Here is a 24743-nt window from a genome sequence, read left to right on the forward strand (position 1 = left end):
CGTACGGGGAACTCTGTAAGGGGTTAATTCTGCTGTAAGGGATTTTATGCAGATAGAAATCACAGAGGTCAAAAGCCTAATAGGATTTTGAAAAATGATTGGACAATGCAGAATACCCACAGTTATGGTAGAGATCATAGCTTTAGAGATAATAATATATTTTAGGGGACATTAAACCCCCCTCCAGCTGCAGAATAGAAGCCAGTCATTAAGCTGCTTATGATTACAGACAAACTTCCCCGCATGGGCTTCATATTTCAAAGCTGCCAAGTGCCAGAGATTTATGCCATTTTCCTCAGAAGCCACAAGCAACTCAGAAGCTGTACTGTACACTGACCCAATACTGAAAGATGATACCGAAAAAAATATAACAACTTCTAGTTTTCATTATAATCTCTGATTACACATATGTGTGAAGCATTTCAGCAAGCTCCAAGAAGTGAAGGCCTGCAAGACGTGAAGCTCTGTGCAGTCCTAGACATGCCTGGCCAAGCACAAGAGAGCATGAAGGCAGGAGCTTGGGTTTTATTAACACTTCTCCAGCATTGTGCCCTGAGGAGCACCCTGAGGAAGTTAAGCAATAATATATTCTGAATGTAGTATTTTCCATGCAGTGTCCTTCAAGCATCGGAAGGAAGCCCTGATACCAAGCCAACTGCAGCTCAGCATTACTGCAGGGGCGCAAAAACTGGCTGAAGACCAGCACTATTTTTCTTTGGAGCAGCTACCATGTCAAGATGGAGAGAGATTCCTTCTCCTGGCAAGCCAGCATCCTAAAATGTCCAGTTAGGCCACTGAAATCCAACCCTCTGTAACCTCTTCTACATTATAAAGGTGGTTCAGACGATTATTTAAGACATTGTTCATACCTCTTCTGTGTTTCTTCTGCGGTTTTCTCTGAGGTAGGACCTGATCTAGTAGGCAGTTCTGGTGATGGAGAAGCACTCTCTTCCTAGGCACAAACAGAATATTTGAGTATACGTCAGAAATAATCATATTTGCCAGACAAGACAAGAAGGAAAATTCACAGTCAGAGCTGGAATATTATTGCACCATATGCTTTCCAACAGCCAAGCACAACAGGGTCCCTCCACAATCCTTGCCTTACTGCACCCTGTTGTATTTCCACCTGGAAAGACATATGGCAGTGCCTTAGAGAAAAATCCTTCCTTTTTCTTTTTTTTTTTCTGATCTTAATGTAATTTTCCAGCCTTAAAGGATCATTCAATTACGAAACACACACAAAAAAAAGTGCCTGTTCCCACTAATGACAAAAACAAGTCCATAGACCTGTTGGTATTATGACCAAATAAAAACTTGAAAGAACGACCTGGATTCTACTTTTTTGCCTCATGCAACACTGACAAAGTTGTCTGATCTGCAGAAATCTGATGTCTCACAGTTATGTCAGGGACACCAAATAGTTCACATTTAATTTTTTAGCTCCCAGGGAGCACAGGGGGAGGGAGATATTCTAAAAAACATCCTTCTGCTTGTAAAATGAAAAACACTCATTTGTAAAGAACTGACTATGAACAAACATTCACGACCACAACAGACTCCTTTTCCCTGTAATTACAGTCATTTATTTTAATGCCATTTTTTTTTACGTTTATCACTGAAGTAAACTACTTATGATTGCTGCTAGGTGAGGTAAGAAAAAGTTACATTAAATGATGGGAGTCACTCTTAGACTACAACACTACACAGAGTTCTCATAACCATCCTATCGTCACTCAAATATACACAGAAATATTTTAACTGTGGCATTATTGTAGACGTAATGATTTTTGCCTCCCCACAGAAGCTCAGATCACTTCTGCTTGAAAATGATTATAATTTTGACATTTATTACCGTAAACTGCTTATGATTTCAGCTAGGTGACGTGAGAAAAAGTTGATTTGATTATTACAAGTCTCTCTACAGCTGTGGCATAAGAAGAGGACAGTGAAACTTTAGATTTGTTTTAACAGCCTTAATTAGTACGATCAGTGTGGTGCTTTGTTCCAAAGATGTCCTGTTTTAATGAGTGCCTTTCCTCCAGCCTGCTCACACCGTGCCTCTGCTCTGTGATATCCTCAGCCTCACAGGGGCACATCCGCCTTGGCAGGTCGCAGCGGAGATAAGGTTTGAGTGCCCCAGGCAGCTGATCCAACCGGGCTGTGAAGTGTCAGCTGCTCAGTCCCAGGTTTGGAGGTGCTCACCGTGGCTCTGCCAACGAGGGAAGCTGGCTGCCGTGTCTGGCATGAGCAAGAAGCCCTCAGCCTTTATCTGTCCTCTTCCTGAGTAATAAAGAGACAAAGATTCTTTGGAGACTTCAAACCCTGCATGCATGAGTTCACCAAAACTGCTTTCCTGATGCAGCTTCTTGAAATCGTGTTTACTTCCGCAGTGGCTTTGCTAAGGGCAACGTTATTGCATCACCACTTGGCCTGTGCTATTCTTTCCTATCAATTATAGAGCACACTCTGCTCCCAGATAAGCAGATGTGACCTTTTCAGAGCAACCTGGCAGATGTTCTCAATGTTACCAGAAGATGAGTGGTATTATTTAATTCATTACAGAAAATCTGCCTGCATTCTTCTTGAAGCAGAAGAACATTACATTCCTTGTGCTTTCGTTTCCTTTTCACTGTTTTACAAATAGAACTGAATGAGCACTACAACTAAATTATCTTGAATATTTGATAAATCATCTACTTCTACATCCATATCACTATATTTAATTATACTATATTAAATTATAAGTATTATGATAATAAACAGTGATAAGCTAGGGAAGCATTATTAATTTCATTCACAAGCATGGACGATGCGAAAAAGAGATTATGTCATTTTCCCAAGTCTTTATCTCATTTCCCAAACCAAGTCTGGTGCCTTATTTATGAGAGCAACCCTCAACTCAAGACGGTCTTGACTCAGTTATGTCCTTGTTGGTACCATTGGGTACATGTAGACAACCACGTGTGTTTCACTAGCACAAACAATCAGACAATCCATTCCAAATTTACAGATGCCAGTGTTTGCAAAATGCTCATTTTTACAGCTTGGCTTTTCAAGAACAGACATTTGGGGCCAAATTAGTTCAAACCAAGGACAACAGCGATCTCACTCACTTAAGGAGAACAGAATAAAGGCAATACAAATATAGTATTTTTGAAAATCTTACATGCTGCTTTTTTGTGTTAGTACCAGTGCTAATATGCAACAGGTATTCTTGCAAGCCATCCAGTGAAGGAACAGAAAATATGTCACATGGCATATTCTACTAGCCATTCAGTCAGAATAATTCGCAGTCAAGCAACAAGCTGAAACACTTTTGTAAAGTTCCAGACTCCCTCCATTGCCAAATAAGGCCTCCAATGTATATCTCTGTTAAAAGTCTAGTGTTTTGTGAGATAAACCCAGGCATTTCTGAAGTGCAGGCAAAATCTGAAGAGATTGCTTAACTACAGCCAATGCATAATTTAAAAAACAGCAAATGAAACTCATCAGCATTCTGATTAATAGTTTTAAAAGAACTGCGTTCTATTAAGCAAAAGCTATGAGGATAAATTAAAGATGCATGTTTTATATATAACAATATGCACTTGATTATCTGAACTTCAAGATGAAATTGAGTTTAGCAGGACTGTCAAGGCTTCAAAAACACAGGCTGCTTGAGATCAGAGGCTACAAAGTACAAAAAAAGCCATAGCAACAAATAAATGAAACTTTCAGTGTTAAAAGCAGTGCTTTGCTAGAAAATCCCAAAAGTTGGTAGTGAAGTTATTCATTGCTTTCCAAAGATTGTTATACCATAGAGCTTCAACTTATAATTAATAGGACGTCCTTTTCACAGCCCTGAAAATCAACTTTTTTTTTTTTAATTTTTCTACTGTTTACAGGATTCAATGGCATCGCTTTCACAGATTGTGTTGGTGAGGTACTTTTTTGCTGCCGTATGCACATCTATCACAGCTTTTTATTATACAGAAATATTGTAAAGCATAAGATTCAAAGTGGTCTACTGCTTGATTGATGAAAATTTTGCAGGACTGGTCCTTGCCAGTGGTCCAAAAAGTATGTGAAACATCAGTTGTAAAGAACAGTTGCCCCATCATATATCTTATATCAGCAAAAGATTTTGCTGTAGTAATGAAGATGCTTTTTTTTTCTTCTCATCCATCATTACTAGAAATCAGACCCAAATAGTTGATCCACTGAAACATGCATAAACCTGCTGTCTTCAGAGGACAGTCAGGTCAATATCTTAGTCAATATATTTGAACAAGAGACAAATAGGACACTGGATTTACATTACATGCCAAGCTGTTAGTTAAGGTGGTGCCATTTTCATCCACGCAGGGTTCAAATTTGAACTGTTCTAGGGAAAAATTATATATATATATATATATATATAGGTGAAGGCACAATTGAGCTCTTCAGATGCACTTGGAACTCTCAAGATCTGTGGCAACACTGGCGTGGAAGTTATATATTAATGATTAATGGAAATGGAGTGCCACCCCTGAGCTAACATACTCCCCGAGAAAAAGACAGACATATCATTAAAACAAAACTAGACCAAATAAGTTATCTGGCTTTCAGGTCAGAGCTGCCTTGTGCTTGGCTAACCTGGAGGATTGCAAGAGAAAGTTCTGCTTGCCCACACAAGTGTCTTTGATAACACCCATCCTCCAAACTACTGAATGTTGTCAAAATTAATCTGTATAGACCATGAGATCATTTGGCTCGGTTACACGCCTGGAGATCCCAAGTACTCCGTGCACTACAAAGCAGGCAACAACTATGTGAATGGAGTAGAAAGCAGAATCTAGACCAAAGTGCATCAATTTCTACATAAGAAAAACTTATGATCATGCATGAAAAAGTGGGTCCAAAGCAAAACAGGGCAAGTGAAAATGGATGTGAAACACTGAAAGCAGGAAACAGCTCCCCCTGTTATATCACAGCTTCTCCTGCTGCCCAGGTATTAGCTAGCAAAGCAATCTTTTTCCTGTTTTGAGCACAAACAAAGCTTACTGAAAAAGGACTCTGGCCCTTTGTACCCTCAATACAACAGTGAATCAATACTTGTTACACTTTGGATCTACTTCTTTTCAGAAAACCTCAGCTACACTTTTGCCAGCCTCTCTTTTCAAAGTTCTTGAAACGTCACCAATTTTCTCCTGTCTACTCTTATTTACAGTGTTGGAAACACAGAACAATTAACCACAGATGAAATAATTTTAGATTCTTCTAGGCCATATCACAGCATATAAAAAAGAAATCGAGGCCATGCAGAGGGCAAGTACAGAGATAATTTAACACTTCGCTTATATGAATGGCACAAGCCCTTGTGCTGTGCTGTTTCTATAGGCATGATTTTTATTCTTCATGTGCATTTTCACTAACTCAATTGATTCATTTTAGTGATGTTTCAACGAGAAAGGATTTAGTATAGCACTCTCCATATCCATAGCTGAGGATGACACTGGGGAGGAGAGAGGACAGTCATTGCTCCAGAAGTATGACAGAAGGCTGCGCTCTTAGTAAAACAGTGGGAAGAACGGTTAGCACTTGTAAAAAGAATCTTGTGGGCAGTATAAAGGCTAAAATATACTTTGTGTAAGAGCCGTAATTTTTAAATGGAATGGAAGGCTCATAAAGAATAAGATGCCCACAAAGATAGCAAGCCAGAAAACAGATTTTTTTCAGAGACCCTGTTAATTTGGAAACTATTCAAGAGTTTCATAAGGTTTGTTTTCCTGCACAGATTGGCATAAATTGAAATGTAATAAGACAGATGAAATAAAGTTAATTTCAATTATATTTATAGGATCATGGGTGTGCACCAGCTGTGCAAATTGGTCCTAAGATTGCAGGTGTGTGTGCATGCAGGCAGGAGAAAAGCTTGTTTTGTAATCAACGATCAGGTCTTCAGAAAGTTCTCCGTTTTGACAGAGAACTGCACACAGAGCCGAATTTCTGTCTGCCTAAGGAAGTCCATAGCAGTGCTGCCCAATTCTGCAGAAAAAAACCAGTGCTTCTCCCTCTGTTGTAACACAATCAGGTTGATTAGAGGCAGCTGTTTGATGTCTGTTTCACAACTCATGCAAGATGCACTACAAGAGGAACAAACCTTTGGTTAGAGAAAGTTTGCCAAAGTTATTTGGTGAATTTTCTTCTTGTTCAGAGAAGCAGATGACTGTAATAGCACATGCTGTCACAGGAGCTGAATGACAAGAGGTTCTCAGCTATTTTCTTTCCTGGACAAGTAAAGGACTTTTGGTCAGCCATTATTCTTTTCAAGTATAGCAAATGACAAGGCAGAAAAACATAGGGCTTACAGCCCATGCAATATGAAGGTCTGAGATCTAGTTTTTCCTCTGTTATAGTACTGCTTTGAGGAGTAGGGTATGACTAATACCTGCTCTTTGATAAAATGAGTAATGCCTTTGAGGCAACGTGTAATTCTGAGCTCCTGCTGTGTCAAGAGAAGAAAAAAAATGTGCAGGCCAGAATTTCCTAATCCCATTCTCGCTTTCCACTCCTTCCGGAGCGCTTGCTGTCGCTATTTTGATATCTTAAATCTATTTGATTGTATTGAACTTTATCTGATTGAGTAAAATCCTGCAAGCTCTCCTCGGTCAGAAGCTCTGCAGAAAGTACCAGGACAGTACTTTTCCATGCCTGAGGCTGGGAGCTGTTTCTGACCCGTAACACTCCTTTGGCATGGTCAATAGTCCCATTTATTCCATCCATAGAGTTTTATACGTAACAATATGTTTACAGCATAGTTGGATTTGATATTCTTCTTCTCTGACCTTCAGTTTTTAGGAAGCACTACTATATAAATTTTCATTTATCTTGATCCCAGAAGCTGGTTAAGACATTCATGCACTCACTCTGTGCTTGACAACTTAATTACATAATATTTCTAGAAGACATTTTCAGGTGAAAGTCTGGATTAGGAATGTGAAGTGTTATTACTCTAATGCCTTTAATGACAGCAAGTTATTTTTTGAAGGGACTTGCTGGCTTTGCACCTTAACCGGGAGCTGCTAAGCCATTTAACCCACCGCTAGAAGGAACCACCGAGGGGTTTTAGCCCCAAACCCGGCTGCTTTGGCCCCAAACCCGGCTGCTCAGGGCACACACCCCGGTGGAAAACCTACCGCTGGGGTCCAGCAGGAGAAAGGAGGCAGGACGCCGGAGCCGAGGCTGCATCTCCCCCTGCAGGCTGTGCCCGGGGACAGGGACAAGGACGGGGACAGGGCTCCGCCTCGCGTCCTCCTCACCGCTGCCAGCACCTGAAAAAGTGGAAGAGGACCTGAGAAAAGCTGGGCGGCTGCCGCCGGGACTCCCTTCCCTGTCCACCCAGCAGAGGGGGGACCCCGGGGGGCTTCCGTCCCCTCCCGACACCGTGGACACGGGAACCAGGCAGCGGCTGGCGGGGCAGGGCAGGGCAGGACTGACACCACCTCAGGAGCCCGGCCGCAGCTGAGAGAGAAGGAGGGACCCACGGCCACGGTGAGTGAGGAGGAGGAAGAAGAGGAGAAGGAGGAGAGGCGCGGCTGCCTACCCGCCGCCGTCCTCTGAGGAGAGGGCTCCTGAGGGGGGCGCGGCCGCCATCTTCTCGCCCTGCCCGCTGTGGGGGAGGGCTGGCGGCTCGCAGCGGCACTTTCGGGGAGCTTCGCCTCGTTTCTCTGGCACCCCGGCGCTGGTGTCGTCCCTCTGGAGCCGGCAGGAGGCTGCTGGGGCGGTGCTGGGCGCGTCCCCTCCCTCCCGGCATCTGAGCTTCGTTTTTATCCCCTCCGAGCTCTGTTCCTGTAAGGGGGCAGGGGGATTTGCTGCTTCCCCCTCCTGGTGCAGGGCACGGCTTTGGACGTGTCTGTGTTGCTCACAAGTCAAGAGGAAGCTTTGGGGTTAAACACTGGGCATCAGAGTTTATAAATGTGGGAGATAAAAGCATTTTTTCCATTGAGGTTGGGGAGAGGCTTTGCCTGTGTGTGACCAGACATGTACCGTGCACTATCCGCAGGGAAGGACGCCCTGACCTGAACCAGGTCAGGAGAGACAGGCTGTGCTGTGGGGATGATTTATTTATCTGTCATTTTTCCCCTTAATGAACCTGCCCTGTTATTTTAAATAAAAGCAGTTTCACCTATTTTGAAGCTCTTTTTATCCTAGTGAATGAGAATTTAGCAACCTGTTTCTGTGACGAGCAGATGCTTGCATGGCTTCGCGTTTCCTGGATCTTCGGTTTTATTCCTGTAATCTTTTGCTGAACAACTGTCACAATCTTGTGCTGAAACGGGCAGTATAGTTACCTAGTCAGCTTCAACAGACATTTAATTTTTCTTTGCTTTTAAAAGATGTATTTCTGACCTGAGGCTATGCTGCGATGAGGCAGCAGCTGCGGTGCGGGTTGCCCAAATGGCACGCAGTACCTGTCAGGAGAAGGTCCTTGTGGCTGGCTGTAGCAGCCACAAAGCTTGAAGGTTTTTGGCCGAAGTGATGTTCTGTTTGTAATAAACCAGCGATGTTTCTCCCTCCTGCAAATACCACTGCCTTCTCCTTCGCTTTTGCGTGGTGTCACTGGCAGAAGACCTTAACTCCTCTGCAGCATTGTATAGCAAGATAACTTTGATCTGGTTGCTCCCTCGCACAACAGATAAGAAGCTTTGTAGCAGTTCTACAACGAGAAACAGATTTAAAATTAAAATGGCTATTAATTTTTAATCTGGCTTTGTGCTTTCAGTTGTCTTTGTGACAAAAATTGTTGTGATGCCAATGCCTCTTTCCATTATAGAACAGCATAAATGGTAAATTCTCCATTGGCATTTGGGTAACTGAAGAGGTAAATGTATTTTACTAATACATATTCCTGAAGTTTCTGCCAGAAAACCTTGCAAGACATTAATATTAATGCTTGAATTGAGCTCTCTATGTTTTCTAATATACTATATTTTATTAACAAGCTAATTAGCAGAAACTTAACTATGCTTTACTGAGCTGTATAAACAAGAACAGCTGCTGTGATACAACAAAGTGAATTGAAAGTGAGACAGCAGTGTTATGCTCTTAAAAATACTTATTTAGGCCAATGGATTAACCAAAAGATAACAAAGGTGTGCTTGGCTGTCAATATTAAGTTCATCTAAATGGTAAATGTTGATACTGACTGTTTTGGGGGAGCACTCATAATGACTTTCCTCTGTTTTTTGAAAGCCAGTGTTGCAGCAGGAGTTGAGAAGGCAAAACAGTATTGGCCTGAAGTTCCTTGTAGACACACACGGATTTATGTAGGACACACTGAGTAAAGCACTGAAGAATGATTGCGTAATCCCAGCAAAACTGAGGGGTACAGCCACGATCAGAGCAGGAGATAAACCTCTTTAAAGATTTTTGAATGTCTTTAGATGAGAATCCCTGTCTATAAAGACATCAGTAATAGCTAAAATTTTTGCAGTGTCTTGGTGATTCAGATAGTTGTGGCATTCTGGCTCCTTATTAGCTTTTAGTTTACTGAAATGGTCTGCAAGTGCCTTCCAACTTCACTAACTGTTGATGAATTAATTAGGTAAAGGGAGTGACCACATAGAACAAGTTTGCTGTCCTGTAATGCTACTTAATGATTTCATCAATGACCTGGAAGAAAATTGAAATATAACTACTGGTGAAAATGTAGATTTTTGTGCAGGTAAATTCTATGTCAATTTTTAAATAATAATTAGTCTCTGCAAGCCTTATTACTTGGTAGGTTAAATGGTTGTCCAAATCAGTTTGAGGTCAAATGCAAAGAAGAAAGATTTGGGGTAATTTTAAAGGAGAAAAGATTGTTTTCCAGCAAGCAATGACAGACAGTGAAAAGACTTTACAATGTTTGGTTTAGGCTAATTTCTTTTCTCTTTTTCTTCAGCCCTTATTGTATTATGTATGTGTCCTGAATAGGGAGCAATGAGACATTTAATAACTTCAGATTTCTGTAGGATTTGTCCTACACTATGGGGTGGTAGCCAAGAAAATCCCATCCTCTGCAACAAATGAGCATTATTGCTCTGTTGCATAAGATGTCATTGCCAGCAGCAAACTTACTTCTAGGGCTTTAGGTAAGATTTAATTATCCTGACCCCGCGTCCCTGAACACCCTGAGGATAAGAATCCAACTTGGAGATAATTCTCCAGGTGTGGAAGCCACTAGGAGGGAAAGGACTGGTGCTTGCAGGAGCAAGATAAGGAGCGGTTTTGCAGATTTCTGTAAAATGTAGCTTCCTCCGTGCTGAAAGCTTCATGCCTAGGTGTGTTGCGTTGTTGTATTCCTGGCGAAAAGTACTAATGCAGTAATAACTTTAATGCTGGAACTTCGGCTTCTGGGAAGGGATGCAGTCTTGTAGTTGAGCAAAAGGATGGAAAGTTTGAGTTAAATTTTGTAATATGTTTTTGGGGTTGTCTTGCCCAGAGATTTGTCAGCAGAAGCTTTGAGGTCACTTACTGATGCCTGCTTCTAAACCCCCTTAACTGATGATGTTGCCCTTCTGTTGTGGTATAACACAGAGCTCTAGGACCTGGGGTCCTTCCAGTCCCTTAAAGTTGGCTGTAGATTTCCCTTCTCTTTGCCTTACCCCCCGCCTTCCTCTCCAGTACTGTCTGGCCTTGCTCATCTCTCACTGTGCTTCTGTGCTCTCCTTTCCTTCACCGTGACTGAAAGCTTTTTTTGTCTCAAACCCAAGCTGCTGCAGCTCCACAAGCAATAGCACTGTTTTCCTAATGACTTCTTAAACCACCAAGCAACTACACCATAAAACTGTTGTTTCACATCCAAGTCTTTTATAATGGTCACTCCATATATCTTCTACTTTTACAACAGGGGGATATGATTATCCCAACTGGAGGGTAAGGCTTTGTTTTTAGGTACAGATCAGGGATTTTACAACTCCAATACCATCCTGTCACAGACTATGTGAACAGCCTGTAGGAGAGCATCCAGTCAAGTGGGAGAAAAATGTGCATGAAGTTTACGTTAATGTAAATGGACATTTGTAGGAGGACTGCATGCGTAAAACATAAGGAAGAAAACTGTTATGGTTATCTCTGCTCCCTGCCCCAAAAAAAGACTTAAATTTAGCCTGTGTGTTGGAAACTTGCAGACAATGAAAAAATAAAGATTTCAGTTAAAAGTAATATCTAAAGGAGTACAAAATGTAAAGTAATATTTACACTAGTTAAATATTTATCAATTAAGTGGGTAGTTAGCAAACACAAAGAGGTGGTAGGTGTACTTCTCAACACTTGTGTTCACATACATTATGAGATGTTTGTATGTAGCACAGTTGTAGCACTAAATTGTCACAGAATAGTGATCTTTTTTTTTTCTTCTTTTTAGCACAGCACAATATAAAAACAGGAAAATGTTAAAAGTCGAATTCTTTAATATTCTTTAGGAACATGCTTTAGCAATTTCCCAGCCCTACTTGTCACGGCAGCATGATATTCCCAGTTTACGTTATGGGAATTTGAAGTCTCCCGTAAGGACAAGGGTGGCTCACCCTGAGATTTTCCCCGTTGCCAAAGAACAGCTCCCCATGCCATCATCCTGCGCGGGCAGCCGGCAGCAGACACCCACAACATCATGGTTGCTGTCGGACCCTTAATCCTCACCCAGAGGCTCTCTACCACATCCCCCCTCGCTCCAAGGGCTGTGCAGCGTAACCTCCCTTCCGTATGGCCTGAAGTTAGGATGTGGAGTAATAAAGAAGCAGATCAGAAATGTATCTGTACATGTACAAAAACCCTGCTTTGTCTCCTACATGTAATTATATTTTGGTCTGAGCTGGGTTGTTTTTTTTCACTAATATTTTATCCTTGCATGAAGACAGGTTCCAGGTGTTCAGATGCACTCATTAAGACTCAGACTGCGTTAGAAACATTTGTTGCTGTAGTGATAGAAATGCGTTTCTTTATTTCTCCACTAATTACAACTCCGTCTTTTTAAGTGTTCCTTCTGGTGTATTTTTCCCCATTAGAGCAACTAGTATAAACTAGTGGTGTGGTGTGTGATTTTTGTGTATGGTTAATATTCCCCATCTTTTTTTTTTTTTTTTCCCCTATGTGGCACTTCATGCATTAAAAGGATTTGCAAGAATAACCCCATTAACTGCACTTGTGTGACCTACAGGTGTCTCTCAGTACAGAACGAGACAAGCCTAGATTAGTAAGATCTCGTTGTCCTTTGCTAAGGTGTCACGTGCTTAATACATAATTGCCAGGGTCAGGTACTTTCTTCTGCAAATCGAAGGAGGGGAATAGCTCTTAGCAACAGGCAGAGTCATTATGGAAATAAGAAAAATTCTTCCTGGGTTAACGTTTGTGAGAGGGGCTCTGAAAATCTTGCATTTCACCAATGAAGTCTTTTAAAGAGGTTTTTGGCAGACGCAAACCATCAGTTTCTGGTATATTGGCCGCAGAAGAGCCAGGCCCTTGCCTAAAACACCAAAAGCCTCGGGATGTGGGGAGCAGCCTCGGAGGAAGACTTAGCAAAGCACGGGGCAGCGCTAGGAGGAGAGGAGAGGCCGTTTGTGAGAGCTCTCCTGAGAGCTGCAGCGTGCAGCTGGGTGTGCCGCTGCTCCTGTAGCGCTTGGCAGAGATGAGCTGTTCTGTCCCCACGGGGGGATTCTCCCTTTTTATGGCAGCTAAGTCTGAGCTGTATTTTAAGGTATACCTCCACTCTTCGTACTTACAAAATCATGTCATAAATGTGACCTATTTGTAATACTTAATGTCATGAACAACTTCGTTTCTTTAGATTGTGAATTTAGAATCATGTAGTAAAAGTTTAAATGTCACATAGACTTGCTTTAAAAAGAAACTATTTTTTTTTCCTTCCCTACCCAGGTGAATTTCACAGAAGACCAGATCCAAGCGCTCATGGACAAGAAGTCCAATATTAGAAATATGGCTGTGATTGCTCATGTTGACCATGGCAAATCAACACTGACAGACACCTTGATTTGTAAAGCAGGCGTCATTGCTTCAGCCAGAGCTGACGAAACACGATTCACAGACAGGCGGAAAGATGAACAAGAAAGATGTATCACCATCAAGTCTACGTAAGAGTTTGTTTGCCTCTTTCTGGGTTATTTTTTTGGTTGGTATTTTTTATTTTAGTTTGATGACTAAAAAGATCATTTGCTTAAAGCCTTGCATCTTGTCAGATCTTTTTCAAGTTGATATGTGAATCAAGTTGTGCATTACAGAACAGAAGTTCACAGTCCATGTCATCTGTCTTCAGAGGGCAATTTGGGCAGTTTTGGAGTGCAGCTTGTAAGAGATATCTAGTGACAGCTCTTATCTGTTTCTCACTACCGAGGAAGATGCTTTTAGAAAGATTCTTATTAGTAGCCTTTGTTTTTACTGGATTGCTTACAGACTGATGCACTGTTCCTAAAAATGAGTTTGGTGGGCTCTGTCTTTTTAGTATTGCCTCTGTGATACCTGCAACTGCAAAGTTAGCAAGTTGTAAAGTAATTTGAAGCATGGTAATGGTAAAGGACATTTTTCCATGAAAGAGCCTGGAAAATGTATTTCATGCTAAAAATATTTATGTATCACCAAGTACAGCAGTTCACATACCAGTTTGTCTTAACTATCTTAAAAGTGACTAGAAGATTTAAGACCTACTTTAAAAATTAATTCCAGGCTATGGTGCTGGATGCTGGGAAGGAAATCTACCAGCTCAGTTGCTTAAAAATGTCTTGGCCGTGAAGACTGAGGAGCGTGAGTGCAAGTAAAGACAAAACAGGAAAAAGGAGAAGTATTTCACCTTTATGACTCGTGAGATCTGCCATGACAAAGCAGGGGACTTTTTGCAACCTTAGTGGTATGTTTCCAAGGAAAGGTGTTTGGTTTTGTTTGTTCAAGTTCAATTTTATCAGAATGCTTGTTAGCCATGTTTGAACTTGTAAGATGATGTATGGTGAGATTGTTTGTATAAAATTTGCATCCTGTGATAAATGCATTTATTACAGAGTAGAGGACCCTGCTTTCTCGTACCCAAAGGTTGTTGAAGGTATTTCACCATCCATGTGCCATTTTGCCTCACTTTGTGCATGCAAACGGCAACCCAGTCTACCCAGTGTATGCAGTATTTGGAGACTTCCTAGCCTTATGAGGCAGAGAAGTCAAGCAGACCTTCTGAAAGAGGTCCTGGAAGTGGGAGCAAAGCCACTTGTTACACATGAAAAATTTCTTTGAGAGGGGAGCCGCTGTGGGAAGGAGATCAAGTGACCTGTTTAGAAGAATTGTCTAATGCTCTCTGGCTGTGTTTTAGTAACTGGGGATCTGCTAGTTTTAAGTTGATAGCTTTTTTTTGTTTGTTTGTTTTTATAGTGCCCAGAAGAAATGGTTGGTGGGATCTGTCGTGTGCTGAACAGGAAAAGGGGACATGTTTCTGAAGAATCCCAAGTGACGGGAACTCCAATGTTTGTAGTCAAGGCGTACCTCCCTGTAAATGAGTCATTTGGTAAGATAACCTCTTTTTGTTTTGTTTTGTTTTGTTACCCACACACATTTGAAAAAAAGACCGCTGCAGGGTGAAAGGGACTTAGGAATTCCAATTTTATTAGCTCCAGGTTTCTTCCTGTTCTCTCTTCACATCTTCATTTCATTGGTTTAGAAGAAATAATTGACTTTTCTTTTTTTTTTTTTTCTGGCAACCTACTCAATTGGGCTTTCACGCCAGCAGAGGGTGCCAGAAGGATGTGTGGCATCTTCTGCAAATTAAGACTTAACAGTGTTTATCTGGTTCTGTTCCCAGGTTGGATGAAAGAGTTTGTCTTCAGTGGCAGCTGACAAGAAAATTTGGTATTGGTATATTTAAAAGGAAGATGGGGTGTGAGCCTGAAAAGGTAGCACTACCTTACTCAGGTTCTCAAAACAGAGTTTTTAGGGTTCTATCTATGCAGAAATTCACAATAAACCATTATTTTCTGTTGCTTAATCATCCTTTTCTTTTTCCCCTTTGCATTAGGTTTTACTGCTGACTTGAAGTCCAACACCAGCAGCCAGGCTTTTCCACAGTGCGCCTTTGATCACTGGCAGATTTTGCCTGGAGATCCTAACGATGTAAATTCTCATCCTCTGCAAGTTGTGGCTGAAACGTGTAAACGCAAAGGCTTGAAGGATGGCATTCCACCTCTAGCTAACTTCCTAGATAAGTTGTAATATATCTGTTATATCTGTTTCGTGTTGTGTGACACACTGCCCAGTTTTGTCCTGAGACCCTTTCCTCATAAAACCAAGGAAGAAAACGGAAAGTTTTTAAAATATCACATTGAATACACACAGTCTTAACATATTGGGATTGTGGCATAATCACCTACTAAAAAAAATAAAAATAACGTGTTAATTTGGTTTATGGAATTGTTGTTGTCTGTATCTTGTCTGTGATTGTTGCTGCCTGTAGCAAAAATACACAAAAAGCAGTTGTTCTTTCTAATGTTTTACTTTCCAATTTTCCTAATCCGCAATTGTTTTCTAACCTAGGAAGGAGCTCCCTTCATTGTTGTTCTTGCAGAAATTCTTGTTGAATGGTCAGTTTTTGTCCTCTCAGACAGAAGATGCGTTCACTCATTTCCAAACTTGAATCCTCTGTGTTGTTGAAGACTGATAGTGAAAGGCTTGCAGTCACAGGTAAGCTTCCTAGCATCCAGAGCCTAGACTTAAAAGCAGATTTACAAGTGGAAGTGCCGCAGTTCTTGCTGCTGGACAGGTACAGAACCTCATGTGGTCAGTGCTGTATCGCTGGGCAAAGCCCTGCCAACATGACATAATTGTTTTGGACAGCTTTGTAGAAGCATGAAAGCTTGTAAACCAGTTCGAGCTAATAGTCCTCAGGTATACAGGTACAGCCTCTCTGAGACTCACATTTTAGCAGCTAGCCCTGCTAAATAAGATTGCTTTCAGCAAATGCAGAAAAAGATGCAGCATACACATGGGTGGAAAAAAGGGCGCTCTCTTGCAGCACGGCTGTGTTTGTGTGATGGTTATTCGTGTGTGATGGTCATTCTCTGAGTCCTCTCAGAGAAGCAGATACTTCCTTAGCAGAAAGAGGTAAGAAGTCATTGGACCTTTTCTGCAAGATGTTCTCCTGGCCAAAGTACTTTGATAAATAGTCAGATGCGTTTTAACTTCCATGTAGGACTTGTTTAAGGAAGAGTAAAGCAAAAACTAACCTAGATACAATGGACAGGTGTGCTTATCAGAAGAAGCACACCTGGAATCAAGATCTGTGCCATTAAGCTGGGACTCCCAGTCTCCTCTGCACCAACCACTACTTAAATGAAGGCTTTATTGTTTGGTGGAAAAAAAAAATCAAATAGGTCACGACTGTACCACACTATTTCAGCTCATTGATGCGTATCATTCACAAACAAGTAAATTAAAGGATTTAGCTATTACTAAAGCTTGATCATTACTGTGTTTATATCAACATGGTAGGAAAACTACACTGTTCACATTAACGCTTGCCTCACACTGCCCTAACAGTTTATGCCTTAACAGTTTAGTTCTCTCCTAGATGCGTAGAACACACATCCCTTAAGTTTGCATTTGATAGGGCTGTCATAGGTCTAGAAGGTTTATTTAAAACTAACGGCAGCTGCAAAAGTCCTGCCCTGACTGGCTAGAGAACACAGCCCTTTATCATCAGTCAACTGGACACATTTCACGTGCTTAACAATATTCTAACTGTATTTTATAAATACCAATGTTTTTTTTAGAGCGTATGTCCTAAAATTAGCACTTACCCTTGCGTTAAGTTTTCTGAATTATTTGTAAGATGCTTACCTCACTTCAGCCAGATCGGTTTGTGATTAATAGTACAAACAGCATCTTCAGTAAAACAGGTAAGTTTAAACAGTTTATTCACAAAGGCTCTCAAACCTCTCCCCCCTCTGTTTCTAGTTTAAGTTGTTGTGCAGTTGTGATGCAGAGAGCACTGATCAGCTGCAGGGCATTAGGAAAAAAATTCATGAGTAGCATGGCTTTATTGGAAATAAATCATGCTAAAAACTGATCCTTAACAGGTACAAAAATTTAACAGATAAGGAAAGGAGAAGAAAATGGATGCAATATTAAGACCAACCAGTGAACTGAAGATTGATGTGAAAGATAATACAAAAAAGGCAATGAAGAATAGCAATGCAGCATTACAGATGGGAGTACAGGGCAGACAAGAGGTACAATACATCCTGCTTCAATATTTCTTATCCATATACTTAGTTCAAATACTGTAACAGTAACAGAAGGCAAAAAGCACCAGACATCTGACTAAAGAAATACAAAAATACAGAACAAAATTAGCGCAAAATGAAGGCTGGAAACTAGGGAAAAGAGTAATCTCAAATACAGTTACTGAGAAACAACACTTGGAAAAGTTGCTATGTCAACATATAACGACAGTATCATTTTTCCAGCTCTATGGAAATTAGTTGATTTTCCTGGTCTGTAACCTCTTCCAATACAGTACTGCCAACATTATCCTTAGAAACGTGCAAGGAGACACTGCATATACTGAACAAAGCGGCAAATTCAGAGTAGTAAGAGAGGAGGAAGTTATTTCTAGCTGATTATGTGGCCTTTTAATCATGGCTTTTCTACTGCAGGACAAAGCATCGTTAAATCCTAACCCTAGCTCCAGTTTGGTGGGAACAGTGTGCAGCTACAGCTTTTTTCTTCCCAAAAGCCATGATTCCACTGTGGCAAGTCAGACTGCAGCATGCCCAAGCAGAACGCAGCAGTTACTAAAGTGGCAAAGCCATGGGCAAGGCATACTAGAAAACAGTTCTGCTCTGGAGAAAGTAATCGCTGCAGTCTCCACATGGGTACCATAGAAAGCATGCAACTCAGTGGTGCATCTGGGGGGGTGGTAACAGCACAGAAGGGCACCAAGGACTTTAAGGAGTTGAAAGGTTTTCTTTCCATCACCTCTTAAAGTTACCAAACCAGAAACTCAGCTATGGCTCAACTGTGCATAGTTTGGGGGTTTTGGTGGTGATGGGGAGGTGTCCCACTTCTGACATGGCAGCACACAGAGGTTGTATAATGCAAGGTTTGCATAGATAGTTTGTTCCCTCCCCAGCTCAAAACACATTAAAGAGGAAGAAGTCACAGTTTGGAGTGTTACATTTGTGAACAACATGAAATCAAGGAAAAAAAACACATTTACAGAGGCTTTCCCTACCTTCCCCAGTAAGGGGAAAGTGGGGAGCAGGAAACATAAAACACAAGTCATGGCTATTTCACAAAGCTTCATTGTTTTAAATGAAGTTTATTACAGGCCCCAGTGAAAATATTAAAAACTCACCAATGCATACACTTCTGCACCATTGTCCAGGTTGTTGTTCTAGAGTGGTTAAGTGCCTTTTTATTTAAAAAAAGTTTGTTTTTACATTATTGCTGTGTTTTACAACAAAATTAAAAACCACTTGTGGAATCTATCCAACAACAAAAAGTCAGTTTCCCCAGAACAGGCCAAAAGCATGTTCTGAAGGGGCCTTTCCTATATCAGCTACTTAATGAGCAAGAAAAAAAAAATCTATCACTTCTGTTCCTAGTGTAGATGAGTTTACTCCATTTCTGGAAGGCAAATCCTTTCAATAAATATCAGCGTAACTTCCGAGATGCTGAAGTTCCAGAGATACAACAAGCAGCTCTGTGCAATTTCTCCTGGAGTTCCAAGGCTGCCTCTTGTTTCAGTCCAGTGAGATGATGTCTGGAGCACTTCCTCCGCTGCTGGTTATAACTCCTGTCTCGCTCCTGCTAGAGGAGCTAACGTGCGTGCTGCTCTCGTGGTGACTGGTTGATGTGATGATGCTGCCAGGCGTGCTGCTTGTTAAGGTTGAGGTGAGACTATCCAAAAACATAGGAGGACAGTACTGTTTGAAACAAACAATGAAGAATGAAGAGACTAACTGCACAAGGGAAATGTATGCTCTGAAGATACATCTTCCCTACAACAAGCACAAAACAGGTTACTAGCAGAACTTCATTAACACATGCACAGCAAGACCAAAGTTCTGCAAAACAGCAAGTAAGCAAGCAGAGGTGGTAGCACAAACCCTTCCTTCCTCATCCACCCTGTTCTTTGTCCTGTTAGCAGGCTAGCTCGAGCATTTACTGGCACATTAGGAAACACTACCATGACCATGGCCCCCACCATAGCATCCAACTGGAAACCTGTAATGAATGGCTCCCCTAACAGTCCATACTGGAAACAGCACTATTTAGAATTTTTGTGAATAAATTTAGTATCTTCACTAATAACATGGACAGTGGGATGGGGTGCACCCTCAGCAAATCGCAGGTTAACACCAAGCTCAGTGGCGCATTTGATGCACTAGAAAGATGGGATGCCATCCAGAGCGACCTTGACAGGCTTGAAGAGCAGAGCAAGGTCCCGCACATGGGTCAGGGTGATCCCCAGTACCAGCACAGACTGAGGGAGGAATGGGTTGAGAGCAGTTCTGCTGAGAAGGACCTGGGAGTGCTGGTGGATGAAAAGCTAGATAGGAACTAGCAGTGTACTTGCAGCCCAGAAAGCCAATCATACCCTGGGCTGCAAATCAAAGCCAGCAGGTCAAGGGAGGTGATTCTCCCCCTCGGCTCTGCTCTTACGAGACCCCAGGTCTGAATACTATCTTAGGGAGACAGTTTTCCCCCTTGAAGGTTGTAGCCCATCTGTGATTCTTACTGTAACTAGATCCTTACATTCTTAACGGTATAAAGTTTGTTTCCATGGAAGGAAAAGCACTAACTGGTTACCTTTGACCTACAAAATTTGTATAAACTCCGTTGGCTTTGGATTGTAAGTAGGTGATGATAAGTAAGGCATAAGTAATCACGCTAAAGGACTTGTGGAAGTGTTCAGTAACATGCCCAAACTACTGAAGATCCCATCACTAGAAATCAACATCATTAGAACTCAATCCACAACTGATATCAAAACCAACTGTGAAGTATGCTTACAAAAATTAATCTGGCCTGCAGATACAGTGTAAGCTAAGCATGAATACATGATTGTATTCATGGCAGCACCATGTGTGCAAATATCTGCTTCTGTAAGGCAAACTATCAGTAGTTTCCTGTGCCTGGATTTGTCATAGTGAAGTCAAACTGAATCTTCTCTATGCATCTTTTCTTTTTACCACCTCTTGTTGGGCAAATGCGTTGTCCTGGTCTGTGGTTAGGTCTAAGCAAGTGGACTGCAAGCACGATATGGATGACAACATCCTGACAGCACTCAAGCAGCACGTCACAAAAAACAGGCTTAGAATTTAAGCCCACAGCAGTTCAAAAAACATACCTGTGAATCAACTGGGATTAGTGAAAGAAAATCCAGACCTAGAAAGAAAAGAAGGATAATAAACTGATGCATCTTTCTTTACTTCATAAACAACAAGTTTAAGGAACTTTGTTGTTGTTGTCGTAGAACAGATTTTGCAATTGCTATACAGTTTCTAAATGAAGTGTATCACTGTGACACCACTCTCAACGACTTCAGGCAGCAGCAAAACATGTTTTCTAGTACAAGTGGCTCTTTTTAAGAATGAGAATGACAATGATGTATTATTCACTGGATATTGCAGGGTGGTTCAATGTGGTTGCTTAGATGGAGGTTGCCATTTGGAGCTGTTCGTTCATAATGCAAGTTTCACTGCATATTGTACCTGACTTGGCCAAACTGGGACATGAAGAGTGTCATCACATTAAAGATGCTGGAATGAAGTAAAGTCACAACATGCACAAGTCCAAAAACAAGCAGCAGGTCTCTTCCTCCACCCATGGGCAGCCAATAAGGAAACATTTCTAATATCATCCCCGCTTTGTGTCTAGACAGATAAAAGGAATGAAGAAGAGGAAACTACAAGTAGTTCAAGGTATATCCTCTAAGAGCAGTGAGAAACAGTGCCCGTCTTATACACCATTAGTGTGTAAGCATTTAAAGCAAGATGTTTAAAAATATGAAACCAATGAGAAATCACAGCCTTTTTTGTTTTGTTTTGAAATCTTGGCCTTGTGTTTGCTATGTCAAGAGAAAGAAATGGTAAGCTTCCTCCCTCCCTCTCCCATTACCCTCCAGCTTTGTTCTGGCCAGTGGCATCTCTCCTTTCCTCCATCAGAGAAAGTTAGAGACAAATTTTGAAGGAGTTTTAAGCCCAGCTGCTTTTATAGAATTCGGAGCTTTTGGTCATGCATATGCTCAAACTTCAGTTGATAAAGATGAACAAAACAGTTCTAGGCTTCCGTTCTCTCAGCTTAGTCTCCTATCCAATTTGGAAATACAACAGATTTCTTACCAAGGGAGAAGTGGAGGGAGGGAGCAGTAAGGCAACCAAAATGGACAGAGAAACAAAGGGAATGATATCCATCCCCTTGCCAAACCGGTACTGAAAGAAGAGGAAAAAACCCAGAGATGTTGCAGGGGAGAAATGGAGACAGGCAATGGAGCAGGTGAGGGAAGTACAGGAGGCCCACGTGACACCTCTTGTCACAAGTCACCGTTTCCTGGGCTCCGGGTTCACTACAGCTGGCAAAGAGAACCCCCAGAGTCCCCCTACACAATTCTTTTCAAGGAGCCAGGATAGAAAACAATCAGTATCCCCACCTTTTGTCTGATATTTAGCAGCAGTGTTGAAGAATACATCATAGGCATTTAGGGTATGTCTAGGTAAAGAAAGTCAATAGAGGTCAGCTTACATATTGTAGCTCACCTTAACCTTTTTCATACAGTCTAGACAGAGCACCACTAGAATCGGCTAGCAGAAATCTCTACATTAAGGGCTGGGATGAGTCAGTACCATTATATTTCTAAAACTTATACAAGCAGCTACTCTCCCTCACATCTACCACATGTAACAATCGGACATTTACACAAAGTCTAACTGAAGTGTTTCTGGCTGCCATTCCAGAGCGCCAGTGTCAGGGCATACCCCAGAAACAAGGTTTTTCACATCACTGTTGAAACACAGTCTCACACTGGGAAGACAGCTTGTACTAGACTTGTCTAGACATCACATCAGTGCAATGCTACATACAGTCTTTTCCCATTTAAAAAACTTCATCTCCAATTTTTTTACCCACCCCACAGATTAATAAGGCTGTCTGAATGCACATGAAAAATAGACAGCACCTACCTGGCAAGTCCGAGGAAATACTGGATATTGGTGGGTGATGGAATGGCACTGGGTAGTCTGTTAACGAAGGAGGAATAGCAGCAGTATCAACCGTTGTCACGCTGGGCACTCTGACAGTAGATGGCTGATACATGAGAACCCTGTTTCAAACAGCATGGGATGTTACAAACAGCCTGGCCATTAGTTACAGAGGAGAAATTATGCACGGCTGTGCACTCTCATTCACACAGTCACTGTGTCACAACACAACTATAGCGTGGCTACTCACTACACAGTACTCCACTCTAATTTCCTCTTTCATAACAGTCTTCATAATAACATGACCGCATCTTGGCTCTCAACAGCAGCTGTGACATAAGAGCAAGTTGGCATTAAAACAAAGTACAGTGCTGGAGTCACTGACAACAGTCCAGTCGGGATCAGGAGTGGCTCTCTGTATCTGCAGATCAGCCTGGGAGGGATGCACAGGTAGCCTGAGCCAGGAGAAGGGCACTAAGTTTCTCACATCACTGTTCCTCAGGGATGACCTGTCTTGCCAAGGATGCAACTGACATGATTCAACCCCTGGAGCACAGAATACCAATGCAGGAGTTAAGCATCGAACCCATCTCTGCTCACAGCTGAACCCAAGCTAAGCTCAGCTCCCCAGGAGCACACAGCCAGTTAAAAGCTCTCTGCTTCTTTGCAGCACCATTGAAGACATCACAGGCAATCAGGCAGCCAGCCACATGCATAAAAGTGTTTCATAAGCTTCCAGTCAGGTGAAAACACCAACAGTCCCACTCCCACATGTCCCGCATCCCCCCTTCAGCCCACCAACCAAGTTATCCCCTTGTTTTCCTCCCCAGACTGCTCCACTGTGCATTTATGCTACTCCTGATTTCAGAAGCTTGGATTTCAGACCCTCCTTTCTCAAGCCCCTCCTAAATTTCAGAATATTCACTTCCTACCAATGGGGGGCCACCCCACAGTTTTTTCTAAAATTAGCATTTCAGGCAATATTGTTTACAGGAGATGAGCTATTCTCCAAAAGCCTCTCTTAGACTTGGATTTGAAGAACGAAACATGCTGTTTCCGTACCCAAACAGTAAGGAAAACTGTCACAGAAACAAGAAAACTCAGTCCTTTTACACTTATGGTTGTAGGCTGACATCTTGGACAAACACAAGAGCATGGAAGGAAGGCCTGGTGCCTTCTGAAGCTTCATTAAAAGACACATTTGTAGCAATTCTTATAAATATAAGAAAAGTGCCTCTTGCAAGACTGCTCACAACAAGCAACAGCACTTCAGCATCACTGCTGAAAGCAGTTGATGACCAACTATTTGGTTGCCAAAGAGCACACATTCCTGTAGACTACAGACAGCACACCTGCTCATCACTTTGAGAAGTGGCAGAACAGAAGAGTTTTGGTTTCATTACTACTACTTTAGTAAAAGACCAGCTACTATACTGAGAGACACATACCTCATCCATGCAGCATGACTAACCAGAAAGCTGACGCTTGAAATCACTTTGCGGAGCACTGACTGAATGCCGTTTTCTCCCTGTGCACCCTGCAGCTCTCCTGGGCCCTACAGTTTAAGAGCAAGAACTTTGTGGAAGCCACAGACCGTGACTGCAGCCAAGTTGCACCGACTGGGACAGAGGGGAGAAGGCACGACAGTGAAGAAGCTGCTGTCCCTGCCAGTCATAGTGCTGAAGTTGGACAACTACAAAGTGGAGTTGACAGGGGACTTGGGGAGCTGTCTGTTGTGCCAACCAAGGCGCAGAAGTGACTGAAAACCAGGGCCAAGCACCATTCCAAGACATCCCAGATTTTAACAGGGAGACAGAAGAAAAGCTTATTGCCTTGAAAACGACGACGCGCCTCCCTGCCAGGACTGACAGAACGGATGAAACGTACAACTTGGCCTTCTTCCTGGGCACCAGAGCGGATAAGGAGGGGGTAAGGCAGTGAGAACAGCCTGTAAGACGATGCTAACTTTGCAAGAATGCATGATGCTCCTGCACTTGGGATAATCTGAAGAGAATCCTGTCCAATAGCTTCATCAGTTTCTTTTACTATGGAAAAACATCCCTACAAACACAGCAACAGTGCAAGTTTTTTGTGAGACATAAAACTATTTAATAGAGTTTTGCCTGTACAGAGGTACTGTAGCAATACAACCTTCTGCAAAGAGAGGCCTAGAAATTCTCCTCTGGAAGGAAAGAGCTGCATACCAAAGAGACTACAAGTGCATATCAGTTTATCTGAGACATTATGGAATAACAACTTTAAAATTGACAAACCCTTTGGTTGGGCTTCCTTGTGTTTCAGACATAAATATGCACTTCCTTTTGGCAGGAGGATCTTCTTCTTCATCAGAAGAGCTTTCAATTGTCAAGTCAATCACATCAACTTTTTTCTTGTTTACCTCGTTGGCCACTGTCACAGAACACGGTTTGCTAACAACACTGGAACCTAAACCAGAAAATAAAATACCACTTTTTTTTAAAAGGCATTTGACATCAGCTGTTTCAATTTGCAGCAGAAACAGTATCTCAAATACTGTTTCAGCTCATC

At 41.9% G+C, this 24743-nt stretch overlaps 2 protein-coding genes and 1 long non-coding RNA gene across 17 annotated transcripts in view; 1 reads left to right on the plus strand and 2 right to left on the minus strand.

Moving 5' to 3' along the window:
• The window catches only part of ST8SIA5 (ST8 alpha-N-acetyl-neuraminide alpha-2,8-sialyltransferase 5), a 76502-nt gene extending 68600 nt beyond the window's left edge, over positions 1-7902 (minus strand). The window contains exons 1-4 of one of the 5 annotated variants that reach the window (XM_013183165.3): positions 7568-7902; positions 7161-7295; positions 2206-2283; positions 870-952 (exon numbers count right to left, since the gene is read on the minus strand). The gene's annotated coding sequence lies outside the window, so the exon portion shown is untranslated. Of the gene's footprint in view, positions 1-869; positions 953-2205; positions 2284-6124; positions 6196-7160; positions 7296-7567 lie in introns of those variants that run through there. The other 4 variants (XM_013183166.3, XM_013183164.3, XM_013183169.3 and 1 more) reach the window with 4 other exon arrangements.
• Positions 7150-24470, plus strand: LOC106037317 (uncharacterized). 4 transcript variants are annotated; one of them, XR_010827972.1, is made up of 6 exons: positions 7150-7515; positions 12880-13094; positions 13684-13864; positions 14374-14891; positions 15014-15675; positions 23740-24470. It is a non-coding gene; the product is annotated as an uncharacterized lncRNA (long non-coding RNA). The 4 variants fall into 4 exon arrangements; XR_001207948.3 differs by having other exon boundaries at positions 14374-14506; positions 14801-15675; XR_001207945.3 differs by having other exon boundaries at positions 14374-15675.
• PIAS2 (protein inhibitor of activated STAT 2) overlaps positions 17012-24743 on the minus strand; it is a 36559-nt gene continuing 28827 nt past the window's right edge. For 3 of the 8 annotated variants that reach the window (XM_048051439.2, XM_048051435.2, XM_048051437.2), the window contains exons 11-14: positions 24470-24641; positions 22179-22318; positions 20348-20385; positions 17012-18920 (exon numbers count right to left, since the gene is read on the minus strand). In XM_048051439.2, coding sequence (XP_047907396.1) covers positions 18738-18920; positions 20348-20385; positions 22179-22318; positions 24470-24641 — 533 coding nt within the window. In that variant the 3' untranslated portion in view covers positions 17012-18737. Of the gene's footprint in view, positions 18921-20347; positions 20386-20711; positions 20874-21649; positions 21709-22178; positions 22319-24469; positions 24642-24743 lie in introns of all 8 variants that reach the window. The other 5 variants (XR_007159228.2, XR_007159229.2, XR_007159226.2 and 2 more) reach the window with 5 other exon arrangements.

The sequence above is a fragment of the Anser cygnoides genome, chromosome Z, assembly GCF_040182565.1.
Source record: "Anser cygnoides isolate HZ-2024a breed goose chromosome Z, Taihu_goose_T2T_genome, whole genome shotgun sequence".
Taxonomy (NCBI): Eukaryota; Metazoa; Chordata; class Aves; order Anseriformes; family Anatidae; genus Anser; species Anser cygnoides.